General features: G+C 54.0%; 2 protein-coding genes and 1 long non-coding RNA gene across 6 annotated transcripts; 1 reads left to right on the top strand and 2 right to left on the bottom strand.

Annotated features, from left to right (window-relative positions):
- Positions 1-119: 119 nt before the first annotated feature.
- SWSAP1 (SWIM-type zinc finger 7 associated protein 1) lies at positions 120-2,602 on the bottom strand. The gene is made up of 2 exons (XM_004060030.5): positions 1,798-2,602; positions 120-1,214 (listed from the first exon to the last, which is right to left on the bottom strand). The coding sequence occupies exons 1-2, from the start codon at positions 2,044-2,046 to the stop codon at positions 711-713; spliced, it is 753 nt and encodes a 250-aa protein (XP_004060078.3). The 5' UTR covers positions 2,047-2,602; the 3' UTR covers positions 120-710.
- On the top strand, positions 2,007-8,888 carry LOC129528895 (uncharacterized). The gene is made up of 3 exons (XR_008674168.2): positions 2,007-2,116; positions 4,876-5,062; positions 8,477-8,888. It is a non-coding gene; the product is annotated as an uncharacterized lncRNA (long non-coding RNA).
- A 2,177-nt stretch (positions 8,889-11,065) lies between these two features.
- PLPPR2 (phospholipid phosphatase related 2) lies at positions 11,066-21,759 on the bottom strand. Of its 4 annotated transcripts, none has more exons than XM_031007581.3 (10): positions 21,262-21,759; positions 19,848-20,022; positions 19,084-19,163; positions 17,041-17,229; positions 16,805-16,940; positions 15,270-15,541; positions 14,076-14,252; positions 12,929-13,051; positions 12,552-12,603; positions 11,066-12,417 (listed from the first exon to the last, which is right to left on the bottom strand). In XM_031007581.3, exons 3-10 carry the CDS (start codon positions 19,147-19,149, stop codon positions 12,074-12,076), a joined length of 1,359 nt encoding a protein of 452 aa, XP_030863441.1. In that variant the 5' UTR covers positions 19,150-19,163; positions 19,848-20,022; positions 21,262-21,759; the 3' UTR covers positions 11,066-12,073. The 4 variants fall into 4 exon arrangements, with proteins under 4 accessions (XP_030863441.1, XP_030863443.1, XP_030863442.1 ...); XM_031007583.3 differs by having other exon boundaries at positions 12,945-13,051; XM_031007582.3 differs by having other exon boundaries at positions 17,041-17,154.
- Positions 21,760-21,893: the final 134 nt, after the last annotated feature.

The raw sequence follows: 21,893 nt of genomic DNA, 5'->3' as shown, positions 1-21,893 counted from the left end.
ATCCACCTGTCTCGGCCCCTAAAAACACACACACGTACCAGGGCATGTGTGCAAGAATGTTCGCAGCAGTAAATAAGGCAATCTGATGAAGAAATCAGGGTATAGTCACCCATGGAATTATATGCAATATGGAAAAAGGAATGAACTAAAAAAAATGTAGATGAATCTTAGTAACAACGTTGAGTGCAAAAAGAAGGAAGTCTCAAACTTTTTTTTTTTTTTTTTGAGATGGAGTCTCGCTTTGTCACCCAGGCTGGAGTGTAGTGGCACAATCTCGGCTCACTGCAACCTCCGCTTCTGGGTTCAAGCAATTCTCCTGCCTAAGCCTCCTGAGTAGCTGGGACTACAGGCACCTGCCACCACACCCAGCTAATTTTTTTTGTACTTTTAGTTGATACAGGGTTTCATCATGTTAGGCAGGCTGGTCTCCAACTCCTGACCTCTGGTGATCTGACCGCCTCAGCCTCCCAAAGTGCTGGGATTACAGGCGTGAGCCACCACGCCTGGCCTGAAGCTCTTTTTATAAAGTTTAAAGCAATGAAACTATAAACAACATATTGATTGGGTAAAATATATACAAGATAATGCTATACTTTTAAAAGAGAAAAAGCACTTTACATTGTTTAGGTCTTTGGATCTGCATATGTCCCTGAGGTAAGTATTCCAGCCATGGGAAACTGAAGCACAGAGAGGTAGTCACCCACCAAAGCTCAGGGCTGGCCTCCAGAGCTTGAATCCTTGCCTGAGCTGGGGTCACCAGCCTGGGTGGGCCACGGAGCGATCATCATTTCTCCATCTGATCGGAAAGTCACCCACCACTCTGTTCTGGGGCCCAGCCCGCCTGGCTCCAGGCAGGCTCGGAGGCCGTGCTCTCCTGGACCTGGTGCATCTGGCTGCAGCCAGCACTGGGCAGGAAAATACCGCTGGAGCAGTGCCAGGTGCAGGACGTCCCCACTATCTGCCTCCTCCTGGGTCTGGAGGGCCACCATGAGCCCACAGTCCCGGCCAGGCCCAAGCCGGTGGCTGAAGTGGGCAGCTGTGTCTAGAAGTAAGGCAATGAGGTAGGCGGCTTCCTGGGGCTCTGGGTCTTCCGCTAGGTACTCTTCTAGGCCGTCGAGCAGCAGAAGGGAGGGGGCTGGCCCCGGGGCCTCATGGGCAGAGCACAGGAGCCGGAAAAGCTCTCGGGTTGAGGGTGGGTACTGGAAGCGGATCTTCTAGAAGGAGAAACAGAAGGAAAGGGCCGGATTCAGCACAGGAAGCCAGACTCCTTAAAAGTAACCCTGCCTCCTTGCATACTTTCCTTGGTTCCAGGATGAACCAGCTCAGAGCTGTTAAATATGCTTATATTCGCCCCTTTTTCCAGCACTCATCACTGCCGAGTATTAGTTGAGGGCAAGCCATTTTTGCTTGTTTGTTTTTGGCCAAATCTCTAGCGCAATTTTTCCACGGAAAACCCTCCCCCAGCATTCTCGGTCTGACCCCATCCTTGACACTAACAGGAACCAACTCAGGTTCAGAATGGACCCAAGCTTAGCCCCGCCCCTTGATGGGCCGGACTTCAATCTCTGGGCACCGCCTCTTGCTAACACCGCCCATCATTGGATGGGCTCTCACTTCAATCTTAACTAAGCTCCGCGTGGTGCCACGCCTCACTCCGCCTGTCTGACTCCGCCCCATCGTGGCTGCCCTGGCTCGCCCTTCCACCGTCCTCTCCATTGGCTTGTCTACCTGTTACTCAATATCCCGGATCTACTCCACCATTGGCTAGAACGCCTCTGCTCCCACCCCCACGGTTACCTGGAGTCGCATTGGGTCTAGAGTCGTTCCGGTCCCGCGGGGCATGCTTTGAAGAGGCCTTCGTGTCAGGAAGAGGACTGGGCCTTGGCCCTCCCCCGCCGCCTCTAGGGCCGCAGCAAATAGCAGCGCTGTTTTTCCAGATCCTGGTGTACCGAGCAGCAGCAAAGGCGGTCCGGCGGCAGGCGTGTTCTCCTCCCCGGACCAGGCCGCACCGCCCCTGGTTAGCACCCGCCTCAGCGTCTCCGCCATTCGCCGCGTAGCTCTGACCAATCGGTGGCTCGTTCCCAGCCTTAGTCCCGCCCAGGCCGTGGCCGCATCGGTACAGTTCACTTAGTTTGTCTATTGGTCTAGGAATCTGTCCATCAAAACTCGATTCCTCTGGTGAATGGGCAAATGGTTAGAACCTATGCGGAGGAATGGGTGCATTCGAGGGAAATAAGACCCTTCCCTGAGGGAGGCTGCTGGGGGAACCAGCACGAATACTATTATTGTCAGCTAATCAGACAAATATAAGGGTTGAGAGTTGGAGGAGTAGACCAGAATGAGTGACATATTATTTAAAGTCTCCTAGCCTCAGTTTGCCCTGCTGTAAAATGGGGCTTATGATATCTCAGAGGAGTATTGTGATCGGCATGTATTTGTGTGTGGTTTTGCTGATGTCATCCAATGACAACTGAGAGTTTTGGAGAGGGGATGAGCTGTGTGCTTGTCTTTCTGTGCACCTGAGTATGGGCCGGAGTGTGTGTCTGGGGACACAGGCTCGTGGACACTCGTGTGCAAAACATCAACGGCCATCCCCGAAAGTCTGTGAGATGAAGCCTCTCAACTTACTTCCTCACTGGCTAAGGGGTTCTGTGGGGCCGCCTTTGTGGTACGGGGGGGAAGGCAGGACCGCAGGACAAAGAAGGGAGCAGGAGAGATAAAGAGACAGGAGCTGGAAGACTGAAGGAGAGATACAGCAGGGACATTGTCTTGTTCACTTCTGTTCTCCAGTACCCAGAATAGCACCTAGCACATTTGTAGGTTCTCAAATACGTGCTCGTTAAGACAATGAAGGAAGGGAGGTGGGATTGATGAGAAACAGGGAGAAAGGGAGGAACAAAGTGAATGATCGTGATCCCTGGCTGGATCTTCTCACCCAGACTTCGCCCCAGAGCTGCCACTCACGCCTGTGTTGCCCTGGCAACCTTGTCTCTTGGTAACTCCAAAGTGGTGCCGTTGCCTGGAGACCCAGGGGCAGGGAGAAAGTGAGATTTCCTGGGCTTTCTCTCTCCCTCTGGGACCAGAAAACAGCTCCACGACATCCCCCAACACACCCACTCACACAGCTGGGCTCCCTCACACCCCTCTACACACACACACACACACACATACACACACACCATGGCATCTCTGAATATATTCTACTTTCAGAATCCCCATCATCCACATGCTCCAACCTTGCCCTATCCTGACACAAAGCATCCCATACAAACTCTGTCCCACATTCATCCCCCACACCCTTTCTCTTGCAAAACACGCAATTATGACATTGCCATTACACACACAGACACACACAGTGAAGCACACCGATACACTGCGCTGTCAAACACACCACCTCAGCCCCCATCCCCCAGCAGATATACAACCCATGATTCACCTCACATTTCAACACTCCAAATGCACAAACAGGCCAGGTGTGGTGGCTTATGTCTGTAGTCCCAGTGCTTTGGGAGGCCAAGGCAGGAGGATTGCCTGAGGCCAAGAGTTCAAGACCAGCCTGGGCAATGTAGGGAGACCCCCATCTCTACAAAATACTTCAAAATTAGCCAGGTGTTGGCCGGGCGCGGTGGCTCACGCCTGTAATCCCAGCACTTTGGGAGGCCGAGGCGGGCAGATCACAAGGTCAGGAGATCAAGACCATCCTGGCTAACACGGTGAAACCCAGCCTCTACTAAAAATAGAAAAAAAAATTAGCCAGGCATGGTGGCAGGCGCCTGTAGTCTCAGCTGCTTGGGAGGCTGAGGCAGAAGAATGGCGTGAACCCGGGAGATGGAGCTTGCAGTGAGCCGAGATCGCGACACTGCACTCCAGCCTGGGCGACAGAGCGAGACTCTTTCTCAAAAAAAAAAAAAAAAAAAAAAAATTTAGCCAGGTGTGGTGGCGTGCACCTGTAGTCCCAGCTACCTGGGAGTCTGAGGCAGGAGGATTGCTTGAGCCCAAGGAAGTCAAAGCTGCAGTGAGCAGTGATTGTGCCACTGCACTCCAGCCTGGGCAACAGAGCGAGACCCTATCTCAACAAAAACAAACAAAAATGCACAAATACTCAGTAGTGACACCCACATCACAGAGTCCAGCACAGTTACATACATGGGAGCATGCTGAATACAGCCTCACCACAAGTCCTTTGCACTTGATGTTCTTGTGTGTGTAGCAGTCAGCTTCCAGATATCCTTCTGGCTTTTTTTTTTTTTTTTTTTTTTTTTGAGATGGAGTTTTGCTCTTGTTGCCCAGGCTGGAGTGCAATGGTGCAATCTTGGCTCATCGCAACCTCCATCTCCCAGGTTCAAGTGATTTTCCTGCCTCAGCCTCCCAAGTAGCTGGGATTACAGGCATGTGCCACCATGCCCGGCTGATTTTGTATTTTTGGTACAGACGGGGTTTCTCCGTGTTGGTCAGACTGGTCTCAAACTTCTGACCTCAGGTGATCTGCCCGCCTTGGCCTCCTAAAGTGCTGGGATTACAGGTGTGAGCCACCGTGCCCAGCCGACTTTTTTTTCCCTCCACTCTTTTTAGGTCTTTGGTCAAAATATCATGTACTCAGAGAGGCTTCCCCTGACTGCCTGCCCAAAATTGCACACATTTCACTCTTTAACTGATTATCTGTTTTTGTTGTTATTGTTGTTGTGTTGTTTTGTTTTTTCGAGACAGAGTCTCGCTCTGTCACCCAGGTTGGAGTGCAGTGGCGCGATCTCGGCTCACTGCAGCCTCTACCTCCCGGGTTCCGGCAATTCTCCTGCCTCAGCCTTCCGGGTAGCTTGGATTACAGGTACACACCACTACGCCCAGCTTATTTTTTTTCTTTTGTATTTCTTTCAGTAGAGACGGGGTTTCACCATGTTGGCCAGGCTGGTCTCAAACTCCTGACCTCAGATGATCCGCCTGTCTTGGCCTCCCAGAGTGCCAGGATTATAGGCATGAGCCACTGTGTCTGGCCTGTCTTCCCATCTTGACAGAAGAAGATTTACCATAGAGGAGAATCATGGAGGAATATACCTGCCTGCAGGTAGGGTTGGACCTGGGGCTACAGGGTAGGAACTAGGTGGCTTGGGGTCACTCTGTGCCTATCCTTAGTTTACTGGCATCCTCAAGCAATAAATTCATTCATTTAACAAACATTTATTGAGCATCTACTATGTATCAGGGCCCATTCTGTAACTGTAGACCCCACAGTGAACAGACAACAGATCAAATCTCTGTCCTGGTGGAGCGACATCCGAGTGAGGGAGACCTATAAAGACCCACTGAGCATCATGAGGAATTGAAACACTGTGTGAGCACATGACAAGCATAGGCAAAAAGACATTTGCACAAGGGACCGGGCACGGCGACTCACCCCTGTAATCCCAGCACTTTGGGAGGTTGAGGCGGGCAGATCACCTGATGTCGGGAGTTTGAGGCCAGCCTGACCAACATGGTGAAACCCCATCTCTACTAAAAATACAAAAATTAGCTGGGCGGGGTGGGGCACCTGTAATCACAACTACTCAGGAGGCTGAGGCAGGAGAATCACTTGAACCCGGGAGGTGGAGGTTGCAATGAGCTGAGGTCGCACCATTGCATTCCAGCCTGGGTGACAGAGCAAGACTCCATCTCAAAAGAAAAAAAAAAGAAAAGAAATTTGCACAAGGAAGGGAAGTTAGAAGGAAGGGCCAGTTGTTTTTTCAATTTTGAATAGGGTGGTTGGGTCAGGCTGGGAAGGCGACATTTGAGAAAAGGCCTGAGAGAGGTCAGGGAGTGAACTGTGCAAATATGCAGGGGAAGAACATTCTAGGTGGAGAATTCATTCAGTGCATTCATTCAGTGCAAGGGCCCTGAGGCATTGGGAGAAAGTTGGCTTTTACTCGAGTCATGAGGAGACAGGAGAGAGCTCTGTGCCTGGGATAGTTGTGTTGTGACATTCTGAATCAGAGCTCTGTTTTAGTCAACTTGAGATGCTGTGAGACCCACAGGGGCATGTTGAGAAGGCTTTTGATTTTTGTTGTTGTTGTTGTCGTTTTTTTATTTTTTGAGACCGAGTCTCGCACTGTCACCCAGGCTGGAGTGCAATGGTGCGATCTGGACTCACTGCAACCTCCGCCTCCTGGGTTCAAGTGATTTTCCTGCCTCAGCCTCCTGAGTAGCTGGGATAACAGGCGCATGCTGCCACTGCTGGCTAATTTTTGTAATTGTAGTAGAGATGGGGTTTCACTATGTTGGCCAATCTGGTCTTGAACTCCTGACCTCAGGTGATCTGCCACCTCAGCCTCTCTGAGTGCTGGGATTACAGGCGTGAGCCACTGCTCCAGGCCTAAACGCTTTACTTTTTAGAGAGCGGGGTCTTGCTACATTGCCTAGGCTGATCTCAAACTCCTGGGTTCAAGCAATCCTCCTACCTAGACCTCCCATAGTGCTGGGATTACAGGAGTGAGCCACTTGTGCCCAGCTGAGAAGGCTTTCATTTTTTTTTTTTTTTTTGAGCTGGAGTTTCGCTTTTGTTGCCCAAGCTGGAGCGCAATGGCATGATCTCTGCTCACTGCAACCTCCGCCTCCTGGGTTCAAGCGATTCTCCTGCCTCAGCCTCCTGAGTAGCTGGGATTACAGGCGCATACCACCACGCTCGGCTAATTTTTTGTATTTTTAGTAGTAACGGTGTTTCACCATGTTAGCCAGGCTGGTCTCAAACCCCTGACCTCAAGTGATCCGCCTGGCTTGGCCTCCCAAAGTGCTGGGATTACAGGCGTGAGCCACCACGCCCGGCCAATCCCAAACAGGTACAAGCCAGCCTGTGTTCTCTAAGATCATCTATCCCAGTATGGGAGTTGGTGCAAGGCCAGGGCTGCTGTCAGCACCCTCCTGAATGGGACCTGATTCTTCCCCCACTTTTCCCATTGTTGGCCAGCGCTCTGCGTCAGCATCACAGACAGGGCCTGCTGGTTTGGGTGGTGGCGCTGTCCGTTGTGCTGAAGCTTTGCTTTCTTCCTGGCCCCAGTGGAGACGCTGTGTGTCAGGAGAGACCACGGGTCTCAGGTGTATAAGCTCTGGAAACAGGAGCCTTGGTCAGTCAATCAGGGGGCCTCATGATGCTGTCTTTCCTCTGCCATCAGCTCTCTGATGCTTTCATCTCATCCCCCCAGTGGCCCATGATCAGCTCCACCATCTCCTCAACTTCCCCACCGTCTCCCCAGCCTCCTTGTCTTCTGTCTCCTCTTTGCTCACCCTGTGCCAACTACTACACAGGCCACTTTGCTGTTCCCTGAACACAGAAGGCACGTTCCCACCTCAAGGCTTTCGCACTTGCTCTTCCCTTTGCCTAGAGGTCTCCCCACCACATATTTGCATGGCTCCCTCCCTCCCAGTGTCATCTCAGAGAAAACTTCCTTGATCACTTTTTTAAAAATTGCAAACCACAGCCCAGGCATGGCAGCTCATCCCAGCATTTTGGGAGGCCGAAGTGGGAAGATCGCTTGAGCCCTGAAGTTGAAGATCAGCCTGGGGAATATAGTAAGACATTGTCTTTACTAAAAATTTAAAAAATTAGCAGGCATGGTGGTGTGTGCCTGTAGTCCCAGCTACTTGGGAGGATCACTGGATCGCTGGATCCCAGAAGTTTAAGGCTGTAGTGAACTATGATCATGCCACTGCATTCCACCCGTCGCTCAGCCTGAGCAACAAACAGCGAGACCCTCCCTATCTCTTAAAAAAATTGCAAACCATGTCCCTATCCCACACTTGTCACATCGGCTTCCTTAGCTTGAGTGTTCTCCTTATCACATATCGATATCTAACATATCAGAGATCCCTTAGCTAAATCCATGATCCTGGAGTTGGAAATTCAGGATTTTTCAGATTTTAAAAAAGTAATAGGGTATAAATACTATGTATTTCATACCCCTGGTGGGACCAGGAGTAACATCCTCAAATCACTTTATCTTCAGCAAAACATAAGAATATTCACATCAAGTGAAATAAATAAAAGCTATATATAATCTCAGGTCAGTTCAGGTTAGGTTTTGCCATAAATGAGTTATGAAAGGATTTTGGCTTTCAGACTTCTTTTTCTTTTTTGAGACAGAGTCTCACTCTGTCACCCAGGCTGGAGTGCGGTGGTGCGATCTCAGCTCACTGCAACCTCTAACTCCCGGGTTCAAGCGATTCTCCTGCTTCAGCCTCCCTAGTAGCTGGGATTACAGACATGTGTCACCACACCTAGCTAATTTTTGTATTTTTAGTAGAGACAGGGTTTCACCATGTTGGCCAGGCTGGTCTTGAATTCCCGACCTCAGGTGATCCGCCCACTTCAGCATCCCAAAATGCTGGGATTACAGGTGTGAGCAACTGCGCCTGGCCTGGTTTTCAGACTTCTATAAAAATTTGGAATTGTGAATCTGTATATAGCTCATTTATTTTTATTTATTAATTTGTGTATTTATTTATCCAGAGACATGGTCTTGCTCTGTCTCCCAGGCTACAGTGCAGTGGCATCATCACAGCTCACAACAGTCTCGACTTCCTGGGCTCAAGGGACTCCCATCTCAGCCTCCTGCATAGCCGGGACTACAGGTGCGCACCAACATGCCCAGCTAATTTTAAAATATATATATATATATATATTTGTACAGACAGGGGTCTCACTATGTTGCCCAGGTCATTCTCCAACTCCTAAGCTCAAGCAATCCTCTGGCCTTGGCCTCCCAAAGTGTTGGGATTACAGGTGTGGAGACCAGGCCCCATTTACCTTGTTTATTGTCTTACATATTAGAATGCTCACATCCGTGACAGCAGAGGTTTGTGTCTGTTGTTTACTGCTGTAACCTCCCCCCGCCACAACCCCCACCCTGTGCCTAACTAAACAGCACCTGTGCTTTGGTCTGAATGTTTGTGCCCCTTCCCCCGGTTCATATGTTGAAATCCTAACCCACAGTGGTAGGAGGTGGGGGCCTTTTAAAGGTGATTAGGTCATAAGGGTGGAGTCCTCATGAATGGGATTAGTGCTCTTATAAAAGAGGCCCCAGAGAGCTTCTCCACCTTCTGCCATGTGAGACTAGAGTGAGTCTATGAGGAAGCAGGCCCTCACTGGCCACCGAATCTGCTGGGGCCTTGATCTTGGACTTCCCAGCCTTCAAAACTGTGAGCAATAAACTTCTGTTAGGCCAGGGGTGGTAGCTCATGTCTGTAATCCCAGCACTTTGGGAGGCTGGGGTGGGTGAACCACTTGAGCCCAGGAGTTCAAGACCAGCCCGAGGAACATGGCACAACCCTGTATCTATTAAAAAAATAGGCCAGGTATAGCGGCTCATGCCTATAATCCCAGCACTTTGGGAGGCCGAGGCAGGCAGATCACAAGGTCAGGAGTTCGAGACCACCCTGGCCAATACGGTGAAACCCCATCTCTACTGAAAATACAAAAATTAGCCGGGCATGGTGGTGGGTGCCTGTAATCCCAGCTACTTGGGAGGCTGAGGCAGGAGAATCGCTTGAACCCAGGAGGCAGAGGTTGCAGTGAGCCGAGATCGTGCCATTGCACTCCAGCCTGGCGACAGAGCAAAACTCCATCTTAACAAAAAAAGAAACACACACACACACAATAAAAATAAGGCAGGCGCAGTGGCTCATGCCTGTAATCCCAGCACTTTGGGAGGCTGAGGCAGGCAGATCACAAGGTCAGGAGATCAAGACCATCCTGGCTAACACGGTGAAACCCCGTGTCTACTAAAAATACAAAAAATTAGCTGGGCGTGGTGGTGCGCACCTGTAGTCCCAGCTACTCGGGAGGCTGAGTGAGGCAGGAGAATCGCTTGAACCTGGAAGGTGGAGGTTGTGGTGAGCCGAGGTTGCACCACTGCACTCCAGCCCAGGTAACAGAGCGAGACTCCGTCTCAAAATAAATAAATAAATCAGAAATTTATTATTATTATTTTTTTTTTTTTTGAGACACAGTCTCGCTATGTCCCCCAGGCTGGAGTGCAGTGGCACGATCTCGGCTCACTGCAAGCTCCACCTCCCGGGTTCACGCCATTCCCCTGCCTCAGCCTCCTGAGTAGCTGGGACTACAGGCGCCCGCCACCACACCCAGCTAATTTTTTGTATTTTTAGTAGAGACGAGGTTTCACCCTGTGAGCCAGGATGGTCTCAATCTCCTGACCTCCTGATCCACCCTTGACGGCCTCCCAAAGTGCTGGGATTACAGGTGTGAGCCACGGTGCCCAGCCAAGAAATTTATTTTTTAATAATTAGTAGAGGAATTTAATAGTAGAGAAATTTATTTTTTAATAATTTAATAAATAAGCCATCCTGTCCATGGTATTTTGTCATGGCAGCTGGAACAGACTAAGACCATCTAGCACACAGTAGGGGTTCTACAGTGTTTGCTTAATGAATGAGTGAATTAATTAAGGAGAGAAGGGAAACAGACTCCCTTTTCCTGGTTCCTGAGTGACTCTGGGTCCCAAATGCCCTGTCTGAAAGCCCTCAGAGCCACAATTGCGGGAGGGGTCCTGTGGCTCCCTCTCCCTGACCCTTTGAACATCCCCAGTATCTGCTGAGTTCTCAGGGGGGTTGGGTCTTGGTGTAATCTCATACTCAGCACCCCTGTTCTCATCCACACAGCCAGGTGTTCCGCTTGGAGATTCTTAGTGCCCCTCAGCATCCCCCATCCCTCTCAGGACCCCTGGGTATCCTCACCCCATTCCTTGTGCCCTCTGTGCCGTGGCCTGAGACACACAGGGCATGTATGGCTCCTGATGTGGGTTTGTGTGCCTTGGTAGCTTGAGTGACTGTTTGCCTTTGACAGATGAAGAAACAAGGGCACAGAGAGGTGAATGAACTTTTCTGAGGCCACAGAGCCCAGAATGCTGAGCCAGGATTTCAGCCCAAGTCTGAAGCTCCATGAAACCGGGCTGCCTTTCCACAATCGTCCTTAGATACACTGCGGCAACACACCCACACCCAGCTCCACAGACATCTAGACCCACGATGAAAGTCCTCCGCACCCCCCCCCCACCCGGGGGAGGAAGGCAGGTGGCCAAACTTCTGTTACAAACAGGTCTTTATTAAAGATGAGAAGCCAGGTCTTTATTAAAGATGAGGAGGGGGCAGGAAAGGGGGGCAGTGCCTCCTCTACCCACTGCCTTTGCCTGCCCGGGGTGAGGGAGCCCCTCTGCTCCACCCATGCCCCCCATGATGGCACATCTGTATGAGGCTGAGGCATGGGGGGCAGTGTGAAGAATAGGGGCAGTTTCCAAGAAAAAGAAGAAAAACCCTTCCCACAGCCCTAATAAATAACAGAAGGGTTTGGGATGACCTGGGCACAGGCAAGGGGAGACACAGCACCCTGAACCCCAAAACCTCTGAAGTGGGGCAAGCCCTACTTAAGTAGGGGATTAGGAGAGAGTGGGTGAGAGGTGGAGAGGCCGCACACAGGGAGGGGCTAAGAGGAAAAGGGGTACCCCAAGGACCCTGCCATGGGGGAGCCTGCCCCCCACCCTACAGCTGGGCTCGCTGATTCTGAGAGAAGACTCAATGACAAACAATGACCTCATCTCCCTCCTCTCCTTTGCACATGCTTAGACACGGGCGGTCCCCCATTGACTGGAATCATGCCCACCCACTCTAGAAATTCTGGGAACCAAGGGCTCCTATTGGCTGTTCAGTCGCTGAACACTGGCTGGAGTTGCCCTCTTGCAGGAGGATTCTAAGAAGTGAGGGGAAGGCTCCCATTGGCTGGAGCCAACTCCTTTTGGTTAAAATTCTGAGAACCAGGGGTTCTCATTAGCCAGGCAATGGCCAATGGGGTCAAGCTTTGGCCCTTAAAAGGGCAATAGTAGGGGCAAGTGCGCACCTTCCATTTGTCCCCATCGGGATATCTCAGAGGGCCAGAGAGGCAGGTGTCTCCTAAATGTACTTCTAGCCATCTTCTAATGTCTGGGTCTGGCTGGCTTGGGGGGCAGGGGACTTTGGCACTCACGTGGCACACGCACACACACGCGTGGCAGGGAAGAAGTGGGGACTGGGCAGATTCTGGGTGGGTGGTCGGGCCTCACAGCAGGTGGTCACGGCTGGCAAACAGGTAAGGACTGAAGTTGTCCCGGTGGAAGGGGGAGGGATAGAGTCCACTCAGGGTGTACAGGTCCCGCAGCAGGGGCGTGGGCAGCAGCAGCTTCCGGCCACGTCCACCACCCCCGCCTGGCCCCCCAGGTCCAGGGGAGGAAGGCGAGGGGCCCTGGCTGGGGGTGGGCGCTGGCAGGGGTAGGGGCAGGGGCAAGGGCGTCGGCTCAGACCTCAATCGAGGACGGGGCACACGGGGCGACGAACACATGGCTGGGGCCCTGGAGGAGACACAGCTGGGGATCAGGTGGCCACGGCGGGCGCAGTTCTGCGACTCTGGTGGTCAGAAGCCAGATATCAGGGGATCAGAAAACTCGGGAGGCAGCATAAAGGCCTAGGTGAGACCTCTGGGGCAGTGGCTGCCCACCTGGAAGTCCTCCTGTTTAGCCCCCCACTCCCCCAACACTCACTGGATGGGGTGAGCCGTGCCGGTGTCGAATGCGGCCTGCAGACCTCGGGTTCCTGAGACAAAGAGACAGACGGAAGGGGCTAGTGGCCCCCTGGGCCCTACCGGCCACAGCCACAAGGAGCTCATCAGGTGAAGAGCCCCATGGAAAAGACAACCACAGTTCTCATGATTAACCGTGTCCCCTTGGGAAGAAGACGGGGGTGCTCCCTTTCATTCTTTGGGGCTGTACCCCCAGGACCTATGTCCACAGAGATGGGCGATCCCTCCACTTCCCCATGGTTCTGAGACCCCCACCTCTTGCCTGACTTCCTTCCTGTCTCCTTGGCCCCCTCCACCCACCACCCTCTCCAGCCGGGAGCAGCCCCCGGCCCCCCTTACCTGCGCCACACTTAACTTTTCGAGGGGGCTGTCCATGGTGGGGGCTTGGCCCAGGTCCTCCCAGGGAGAGAGCCTTCGGCCAGAGGGTGGCCGGCTCTGAAAGTTATGCACAACGCAGGTGACCTGGAATAGAGGGAGAGGAGAGTGTTGAGCCCTGGGGCCAGTCACATAGGAGCTATGTAAATACCATCCCCATTTTTCAGATAAGGAAAGTGAGGCTCAGGTTTTCAAAAACAGCTAATGCATAGTATGTGCCAGGCACTGTTGGTTCCATTTTACTACGAGGTAGGTGCAATTATTATTTATCCCACAGACCCCAGACTAGGGTAAAGTAAGTAAGACCAAGTTGTACAGTGGCAGGATTTAATTTTTTTATTTTTTATTTTTTTGAGACAGTCTCACTCTGTCACCCAGGCTGGAGTGCAGTGGTGCAATCTCAGCTCACTGCAAACTCCACCTCCTGGATTCAAGCAACTCTCTTGCCTCAGCCTCCTGAGTAGCTGGGACCACAGGTGTGCACCACCATTCCCAGCTAATTTTTTTTTTTTTTTTTGAGACAGACTTTCGCTCTTTCACCCAGGCTGGAGTGAAGTGGCACGATCTCGGCTCACTGCAACCTCCGTCCCCCGGGTTCAAGCGATTCTTCTGCCTCAGCCTCCCAAGTAGCTGGGACTACTATGCCTGGCTAATTTTTGTATTTTTAGTAGGGACGGGGTTTGGCCATGTTGACCAGGCTGGTCTCGAACTCTTGGCCTCAAGTGATCTGCCCGCCTCAGCTTCCCAAAGTGCTGGGATTACAGGCGTGAGCCACCGCACCCAGCCTTGATTCATCTTTATTTAGAATTTTTATATTCTGTACATTATGATAGTTTTGTATTAACTTTGATTTTTAAAAATGTTTTGTTAAAATATTATTAATCTTGATTACTGAGTGTTGGGCATCCTCTTAAAATTTGCATTCAAGGCCTTGCCTCACCCTGATCCTGGTATCTCATTTCACAGATGAGAATATCCAGGAAGGGTAATGTTAAGGGACTGGCCCAAGGTCACACAGAGTCCACACCCTTCTCCATCATGTGGTCCTGCCTCTTGGGTCAGAGAGCTGGTGAGGGTCTTCCATGCTGGGAAGGTTGAGGAGGGAACTCACCAAAAAGGTGGCGATGGCCGCCCCTGTCAGGAAGCCAGCCAGCACGTCCGACCAGTGGTTTCGGTACTCGGCCACGCGGACCACGCCCACCAGGAAGGCCGGGCACAGCAGGGCCAGGCAGAGCGAGGGTTTGACCAGGCGGGAGCCCTTCACGCGGAACACGAGAGTCACGTACATCTGCGGGGAGCCGGACTGGTCAGGGGGATAGCGGAGGCAAGTCGCCGAGCCCAAGTGGACGCTCCTTTCTGGACTAGAGCGCATGGCCAGAGCGTTGGGGCTGGAGGGAGTGGCCAGGGGCTCCAGGGTTGGAGTCATGGGCTCCCAGTGGGCTTTTCCAGGGAGCGTGACCAAAAAGGCAAAGGGGGGGTGTCAGGGATTGAGGTCTTGGAGTCTCGTGGGCACCACCTGCAGGGCTAGGTGTGGCCAGAGCTCCCAAGAGCAGAGGACAAGGTCTGGGGCCCAGGTGTCCCTGGTCCGGAGTCGCAGATGGGGACAGACACTTACTGGATTAGGGCGTGGCCACAGAACCAGAGGGTGGAGTCAGGGCGAAGGGGGCAGGTCCAGGAGCTGTAGGAGGTGGAGCCCCTGACCCCCAGGGGACCACTGACAGGGTGGGAGCATAAACCCGGATGCCAGAAAAAAGAGTTGAAGCAACAGGGGATGTGACCAGGAAAAAGCAGGGGACAGAGTTAGAAATCCCAGAGCAGTTAAGAGCAAGGGGCGTGGCCAGGGCTACAACAGGAGGGAACGAGGCCCCCAGGAGAGGGGCAAGGGCTCCAGAAGAGGGGCAAGAACTCCAGGGGGCCGTCCCATCTGCCCAGTCTCCCAGCTAATATCTAGCGCCTGTAGCATCCTGGGGGCCTGGCTAGGCTCTAGGGGTTCCGAGTCTTGCACATCAGGGACTGTCCTGATGCCATAGGGTAGAGCCAACAGTTTCCTTCGCATTACTGGCTCAGGAGGCGTGGCCAGAGGGCAAGGGGCGGAGTCAATGGACAGCGATAGCCTCTGGCTGGGGGCGTGGCTAGGATCTGGGAGGAGGAGGGAGCGCTTCCAACAGGTCGGGGCGTGGAGCGAGAGCTTCCAACAGTACCCGGGGCGTGGAAGAGCAGAGGCTCCAACCCTGGCGGCTTCCTGGCTGCTGGTCGCTGTCCAGCCCGCACACCCATTTCCGACCCCGAAGCTCCCGAAGCTCACCGCTGTGTAGGTGACCGCGTAGGCGCAGAGGGCCGCATCCTTGCAGGGGAAGGCGCGGCGCGCGGCGGCCACGAGGCTGGGGCTGCCAGCGCAGGCACCCTGGTCAGTGACAAAGCGGTCGGGACCTGGCCGATCCGGAGAAGGTGGCAGGCAGCCCAGGGCCGTGTAGTTGGGGCGGCACACGGACAGGAAGTGTGGCGTGGGATTGCCGGTCACCACCTGCCCCGCGTTGGCGAAGATGGTCGTGGTGAAGAGGCCGAAGGAGTAGACCCCTAGGGGTGGGATAGTGGAAGGGGTTCATGCGCCAGGCCCTGATGCTCCCACTGATTCCATTGGGCCTCTTAGCTCCCTTTCCCTGTTACTGTCATTAAAGCACCTTGGGACCCCGTCGTTGTGCCAACATCCCCCTTCCTTTAGGACCACCATGAAGGTACTCTGAGGCCTCCTGCCCCCAGGGACCCTCATTATCTGGCCCCTGTCTTTCTAGGATTACCACTATGTCAGGGGCGGATCCTCCCTTGGAGCCCCATTATAGCTGGGCTTGGACCCCTGCCCCAACACCATTATATCAGGATCCACCCCATGCCTAGGACGGCTAGGGAAAACCCTAATGGCATACCTGGGGCTCTTCCTGCGTGCCCCTAAACTGGCTACTACTGAGTTCAACACTCTCCTCCTGGGGCCACTAATAAGTTAGAGCTGGGTCTCCCGCCCTCTGCCCTGGGACCATCATTATAGGTAAGGTCTGCCCCTCCCCCTTTCCCACAGCCACTACTTGAGGCTGGGACCCCATTTAAAGCACAGCCAGAGTCTCATCTCCCTACCCAGGGGCCCCAGGGTGTTTGTCCTGTGCCTGTATCTCTCTTTTGTGCCTGAGACTCTCCTTATGGCATTCTGGGACCCTCTTCCGACAGTTGCCATCATGGCTGGGTTAGGCCCCACCCATGTCCCTAGAACCTCCATTACATCTGGTCTGAGCCTAAGTCCCTTGTTGCTTCCTAACATCCCCATCATGGCAATTCCAGGTCCTCTTCCTTCGCCCCTGGAATTCCCTTTTTTTTAAAGAGGTGGGATCTTGCTCGGTCTCCCAAGTAGCTGGTACTCCCAAGTAGCTGAGTCTCTGCCTCAGCCTCCCAAGTAGCTGGGGCTACAGGCATGTACCACCATGCCCAGCTTTTCCCTGGAATTCTTCTTTTTTTTTTTTTGAGACGGAGTTTTGCTCTTGTTGCCCAGGCTGGCACAATCTTGGCTCACTGCAACCTCTGCCTCCCGGGTTCAAGGATTACAGGCACCTGCCACACGCCCAGCTAATTTTTTATTTTTAGTACAGACAGGGTTTCGCCATGTTGGCCAGGCTGGTCCTGAACTCCTGACCTCAGGTGATCGCCCACTTGGCCTCCCACAGTGCTGAGATTACAGGCGTGAGCCACCACACCCAGCCTGGAATTATTATGACTGTCAGGCCCATGACTCTTTTCTTCTATACCCACCTCCCCACCATTACCATGGGGCTGACCCCAGGCCATGTCTCTCACCCAGGAAGCGGACCAGCCTCCGCACTGGGGGGCTGAAGCGGCAGCAGGCCCCAGACACAATGGTGCTCTCCCCGATGACTGGGACGGCTGAAGGTGGTGCAGGGAAAAAGGCACGCGCCAGCTCTCCCAGCAGGATCTGTGGGCAAGACCAAGATGGAGTCTTCTGGCCTTCCAGCCCATCCCCTCACCCACCCTCACCGGCCCACCTGCCTCCTAGGAGGTCTTCATTGTCTCACCGTGAGGGTGGGCCCGGCAGTGACCAATGCGTAGACAAGAGCAGGAGGCACTCGGCTGGCAGCCTCAGGCCCTGGGTAGGGCTTGGCGTAGGTACTGTCATAGCAGAAGAATCCCTGGGTGTGCACAGGGAAGGTGTCCGTGAACTCCAGGCGGTAAGCAAGCAGGATCACAATGCCCAGCAGCACCGACTGCCACCAAGCCAGGGCAGGGAGAGGTGGCGGAGAGAGAAGAGAGAGGTCAGGACTCCAGCTGAGGCCACAGAGGCAGAGATACAGAGATGGAGAAACATGGGTTAGAGACAGAAACTAGAAGATGGAGAGAGACAGAGACAAGGGGGAGAGAGACTGAGAGAAATGCGGAAAGGAGGTGAGAGAAGGGTCAGGGCTTAGGAGAAACAGAAGGAGAAGGAGACAGAAACAGAGGGGCCGTGTGCAGCGGCTCGTGCCTGTAATTCCAGCACTTTGGGAGGCTGAGGCGGGAGGATCCCTTGAGCTTAGGAGTTTGAGATCAGCCTGGGCAACATAGCATGACCTTATCTCTGTACAACTGTAGTCCCAGCTACTTGGGAGGCTGAGGAAGGAAGATTGCTTCACCCAGAGGGTTAAGGCTGCAGTGAGCCATGATGGCACCACTGCACTCCAGCCTGAGTGACAGAGGGAGACCCTGTCTCAGAAAAAAAGAAAGGAAAAGGAATGGCTGAAAGACAGAAAGAAAGAAAAAAAAAAAACAAAAACGTGGCTCATGCTTGTAATCCCAGCACTTTGGGAGGCTGAGGCAGGTGGATTACCTGAGATCAGGAGTTTGAGACCAGCCTGGACAACACGACAAAACCCTGTCTCTACTAAAAATACAAAAATTAGCCGGGTATGTTGGCAGACGCCTGTACTCCCAACTACTCAGGAGGCTGAGGCAGGAGAATCACTTGAACCCGGGAGGCGGAGTTTGCAGTGAGTCAAGATTGTGCCACTGCACTCCAGCCTGGGCAGCGGAGCAAGACTCCATCACAAAAGAGAGAGAGAGAGAGAGAGAGAGAGAGAGAGGGAGGGAAAGAAAGAAAAGGAAGAAATGAAAAGAAAAAAAAACAGAGAGAGAGAGAGAGGGAAGCCAGGAAAGGAGGGGAGAAGAGGAGAAAGCAAGAGGAAAGAGAAGGGAGAGGAAAAGGGAAGGGAGTTGTAGAGAGAGGGAGAGAAGAGATGGGCATGGGGAGAGTGAGATTAGGGCCAAGGCTCAAATGAGAGACAGACAGACGGGGAGGTGGAGAGACTCTCCCACAAGGAAAGAAATCAGAGAAGTAGGGGTGCTAGCAGCTACCACAGGTGTCACCCTCACTGTGGGCAGGGGTTCGTACCAAGCTTTGTCCATGAATTAATATATTTTACCTTTAGAACAGCCCTAGGAGGCTGGGCGTGGTGGCTCACGCCTGTAATCCCAGCACTTTGGGAGGCTGAGGCAGGAGGATTGCTTGAGGTCAGGAGTTCTAGACCATCCTGGCCAACATGTTGAAATCCCATCTCTACCAAAAAGTACAAAAATTAGCTGGGCATGATGGCACACGCCTGTAGTCGCAGCTACTCGGGAGGCTGAGGTAGGAGAATTGCTTGAGCCCAGGAGGTGGAGGTGGCAGTAAGCCGAGATTATGCCACTGCACTCCAGCCTGGGTGACAGAGTGAGACCCTATCTCAAACACACACATACACACACACACACACACACACACACACACACACACAGAGAGAGAGAGAGAGAGAGAGAGAGAACAGCCCTATGAGTTGGGACTCTGGTGATGTCCATTTTATGAATGAGAAAACTGTGGCTCAGGAGGGTACCTGTGGTGTCCAGCACCCTGCAGTGTGGATGGGGCAGAGAGGGATTGGACCCCGGGGAGTGGCACTTCTGAATCTAAGCTCATAACCATTTCTCAAGAGAAAGGGGACAGCAAGGGAGATCCCAGAGATGGAAAAGTGGGTACAGATAAGGAGACTGAGGTTGGACAGAGACAGAGATAGGCACGCCATCTCTGGGAGAGGTACGGGGGTCCTCACCTCCACGAAGACAAAGCAGGGGATGATGGAGAAACTCCTCTTCAGATGCGGTCTCCCTCCCGCCATGGTGAAGGCCAGGCCTGCAGAGGTGGGGAGGGAGTGGGAGTCCCAGGGGGTGTGCCTAGGGGAAGGCTCAGGTCACCGGGACCCTGGCTTCATCCCCTGAGTCCTTTGGCCACACCCCTGGCCCTGAAGACCCGGGGAGGCCCTGACTCTGTCCCTTGAACCTTCTGGCCACGCCTCTACAATCCAGGTCCTGCCCTGTTGGTCCTGACCCTACTGGGGACACCTGCCTCCCCTGACACCACTCCCCAAGAGTCTACGGGGGTCCCTTCCTCTACAGCCTACATGGGAGGCTCTAACCCAATGCCCTTTAGGAGGTGGGCCTTTAGAAGAGACTCCCCAGCCTCATGGGAACCCCTCCCCCACAGCACTTAGAAGGGTCCCCACTAGTTTTTAGGGGACACCATCCTCTTTCCCGAGGGGCCCCCCATCCCTACCAGACCCTTCCCCTGAGTCGCTTCCTCCATGGCCTCTGCAGGGGCCCCTCTCTCTGTCCCCATGGGCTGTGGTGTTGGTGTCTGGTTGGGCTGATAGCCAAGCCCTCCTTCTCTGCCAACTGCCTCTCCCTCCTTCCCCCTCTTCCCAGCCGGTCTGCCTCCCAGTTCTCCTCTTCCCTCCCCCAAGGCTACCCCCAGTCCCCAGCGCTTTAGGGCTCAACACAGTCACACCTGCTTGCATCCATTCTCCCAGCCCCATCTCACCTGTGAAAGCGCCCTATGGCTTCCCCCAGGCTGCATCCACGCCTGAAGACTCACAGCCGCTCCTGGCAGCCAGCAGGGCAGGGATGGTCACCCCCATTGTGCAGATGTGGAAACTGAGGCCCAGGCAGGCGAGGGTAGGCACTCTGGGTCCAGCACCCCAACCACGACACTCATTCTGCAGTGTGATATGGGGTGATGGTTGCCAGAGGTCCTAGATACCCAGAGTCACCCATGCCGTCACCCTTAGGAAGCACAACCCAGCCGCAGCCTCCATCCTGGCACCACACACACACACACACACACACACACACACACACAACCATGGCATAGCGTTCACCCATCCCACAGTGAAGACCGAGCACCTGCCGACTTCCAGGCTCTGTGCTGGGCGCCACTTTGCAGTAAACAAGAGGGCCCCCCTTGTTCAGACAGGTGTCCAACACACACAACACATGTCACTGCATACTCACACACAGTGGGCTCATAGCCTGTCAGAGACACCAAACAGATCAAACAAGTCCCCACCCCCACCCCAGGCCAAACAGAGAGAGACATGTCAGGAGACCCTACACACATCACAGTCCCACACAAGCCCCCACGCCGCTACAGTCAGGGACACACAGTCAGGCCTGCAACACACTTAAGAGTCACAGAAAAGAGTCACCGCACACAATGGGGGTCACAGAACCCATCACAGCGTCACACCCCCAATTACAAGGCACTCAGCGACAGCCACACACACACTAACAGTCTCTTATTCACACCGACAGTCACAGGGGAGAGACACGGTGCCATCTACAACCACATGGCCACATCCATGGACCATGACACAGACTCACAATGCCACACAAGAAAGGTGCACAGCGCACGACCACAGCCACACACACATACATACACACCATCAGAATGAACACACAACAGCAGCCACACAATGACAGTCCTATGCACACAACCACACGAACACCAAGACAGTCACACACAGAGACAGCAGCCACACGGGGGGCCAATAGCAGTCACAGCATAGCCAGACACACACACACAAACCATCAGAGTGACACCCACAACGACAGCCGCACAATGACAGTGACACACATACACACACACCCGCGGACCTCCCGAAGCCACACAATCCCAGTCATGCAGCCACACGATGACAGTTACACAACCACACACAGACACACAATGACAACCACACAATCACAGTTACCCACAGCCGCCCTCACCACCGGTGCTGGCTCCTCGGCCCGGGGTCCCCTCCCCCAGCCCTGTCCCCTCCCCCAGCTCGCCGCCTCCCCTCCCCCGCCCCTCCCCGCGCTGGACCCAGAGGGACCCGACCCTCAGGAACCGGGGACCGACACCGAGGGTGGGAAGCCCACGGGAGGGGATGAGGGGCGCCCCCAGCCCCTCCTCTCACCGCGTCGAGGCCGCCGCCTCCTGAGCCCCCGCTCCGCCTAGACTGCCCCGGCGCGGCGGGATGGACAGACGGACTGCCAGCCAGGCTGGCAGACGCGGAGACCGAGACGCGGTCGGCCGGGCCTGGCCGCGCCGCGCAGACTCCGAGGTGGAGGGAGGGGCGGGGCCTCCGGGCGTCTCGTTTGCATAGCCCCGTGGGGCGGGGCCTCATTAGCGGGGCGGGGCCTCCGTGATCTTGGAGGCGGGGCGTGTTAGCATCGATTGTGGGAAGGAACCAAGAATGGAAGTAGAGAGGGAGGACCCTGGGGTGGGCGGGGCTCCGAGGGTAATAGGAGGGAGGGGCTTCAGAGTATGTCCCTGGGCCGCGCCCCTCCCTCTCTGGGCCTCAGTTTCCCCATTCGCCAGGGCCCCCCAGAAAGAAAGGCTCTGTGGCCAGTGTGGAAGTCTGTCTGGCTGCTCGTGTCTGGACAGAATGACTCCTTGCCTTGTCATATATTAAATCTGGCTTCAGATGTCCCCTGATTCCAAGCCCACACATCCCGAATGACCCCTGGGGTCTCTACACCCCTCCCCCCCAACAATGAGGAGTAAACTGGAGGGCAGGGGGATTCCTAGGCACAGGAAGCAGCAGGA

The sequence above is a fragment of the Gorilla gorilla genome, chromosome 20 (genome assembly GCF_029281585.2).
Source record: "Gorilla gorilla gorilla isolate KB3781 chromosome 20, NHGRI_mGorGor1-v2.1_pri, whole genome shotgun sequence".
In the NCBI taxonomy this organism is placed as follows: Eukaryota; Metazoa; Chordata; class Mammalia; order Primates; family Hominidae; genus Gorilla; species Gorilla gorilla.
The sequence above is the reverse complement of the archived record's forward strand: the minus strand, read 5'-3'. Positions and strand labels throughout refer to the sequence as shown.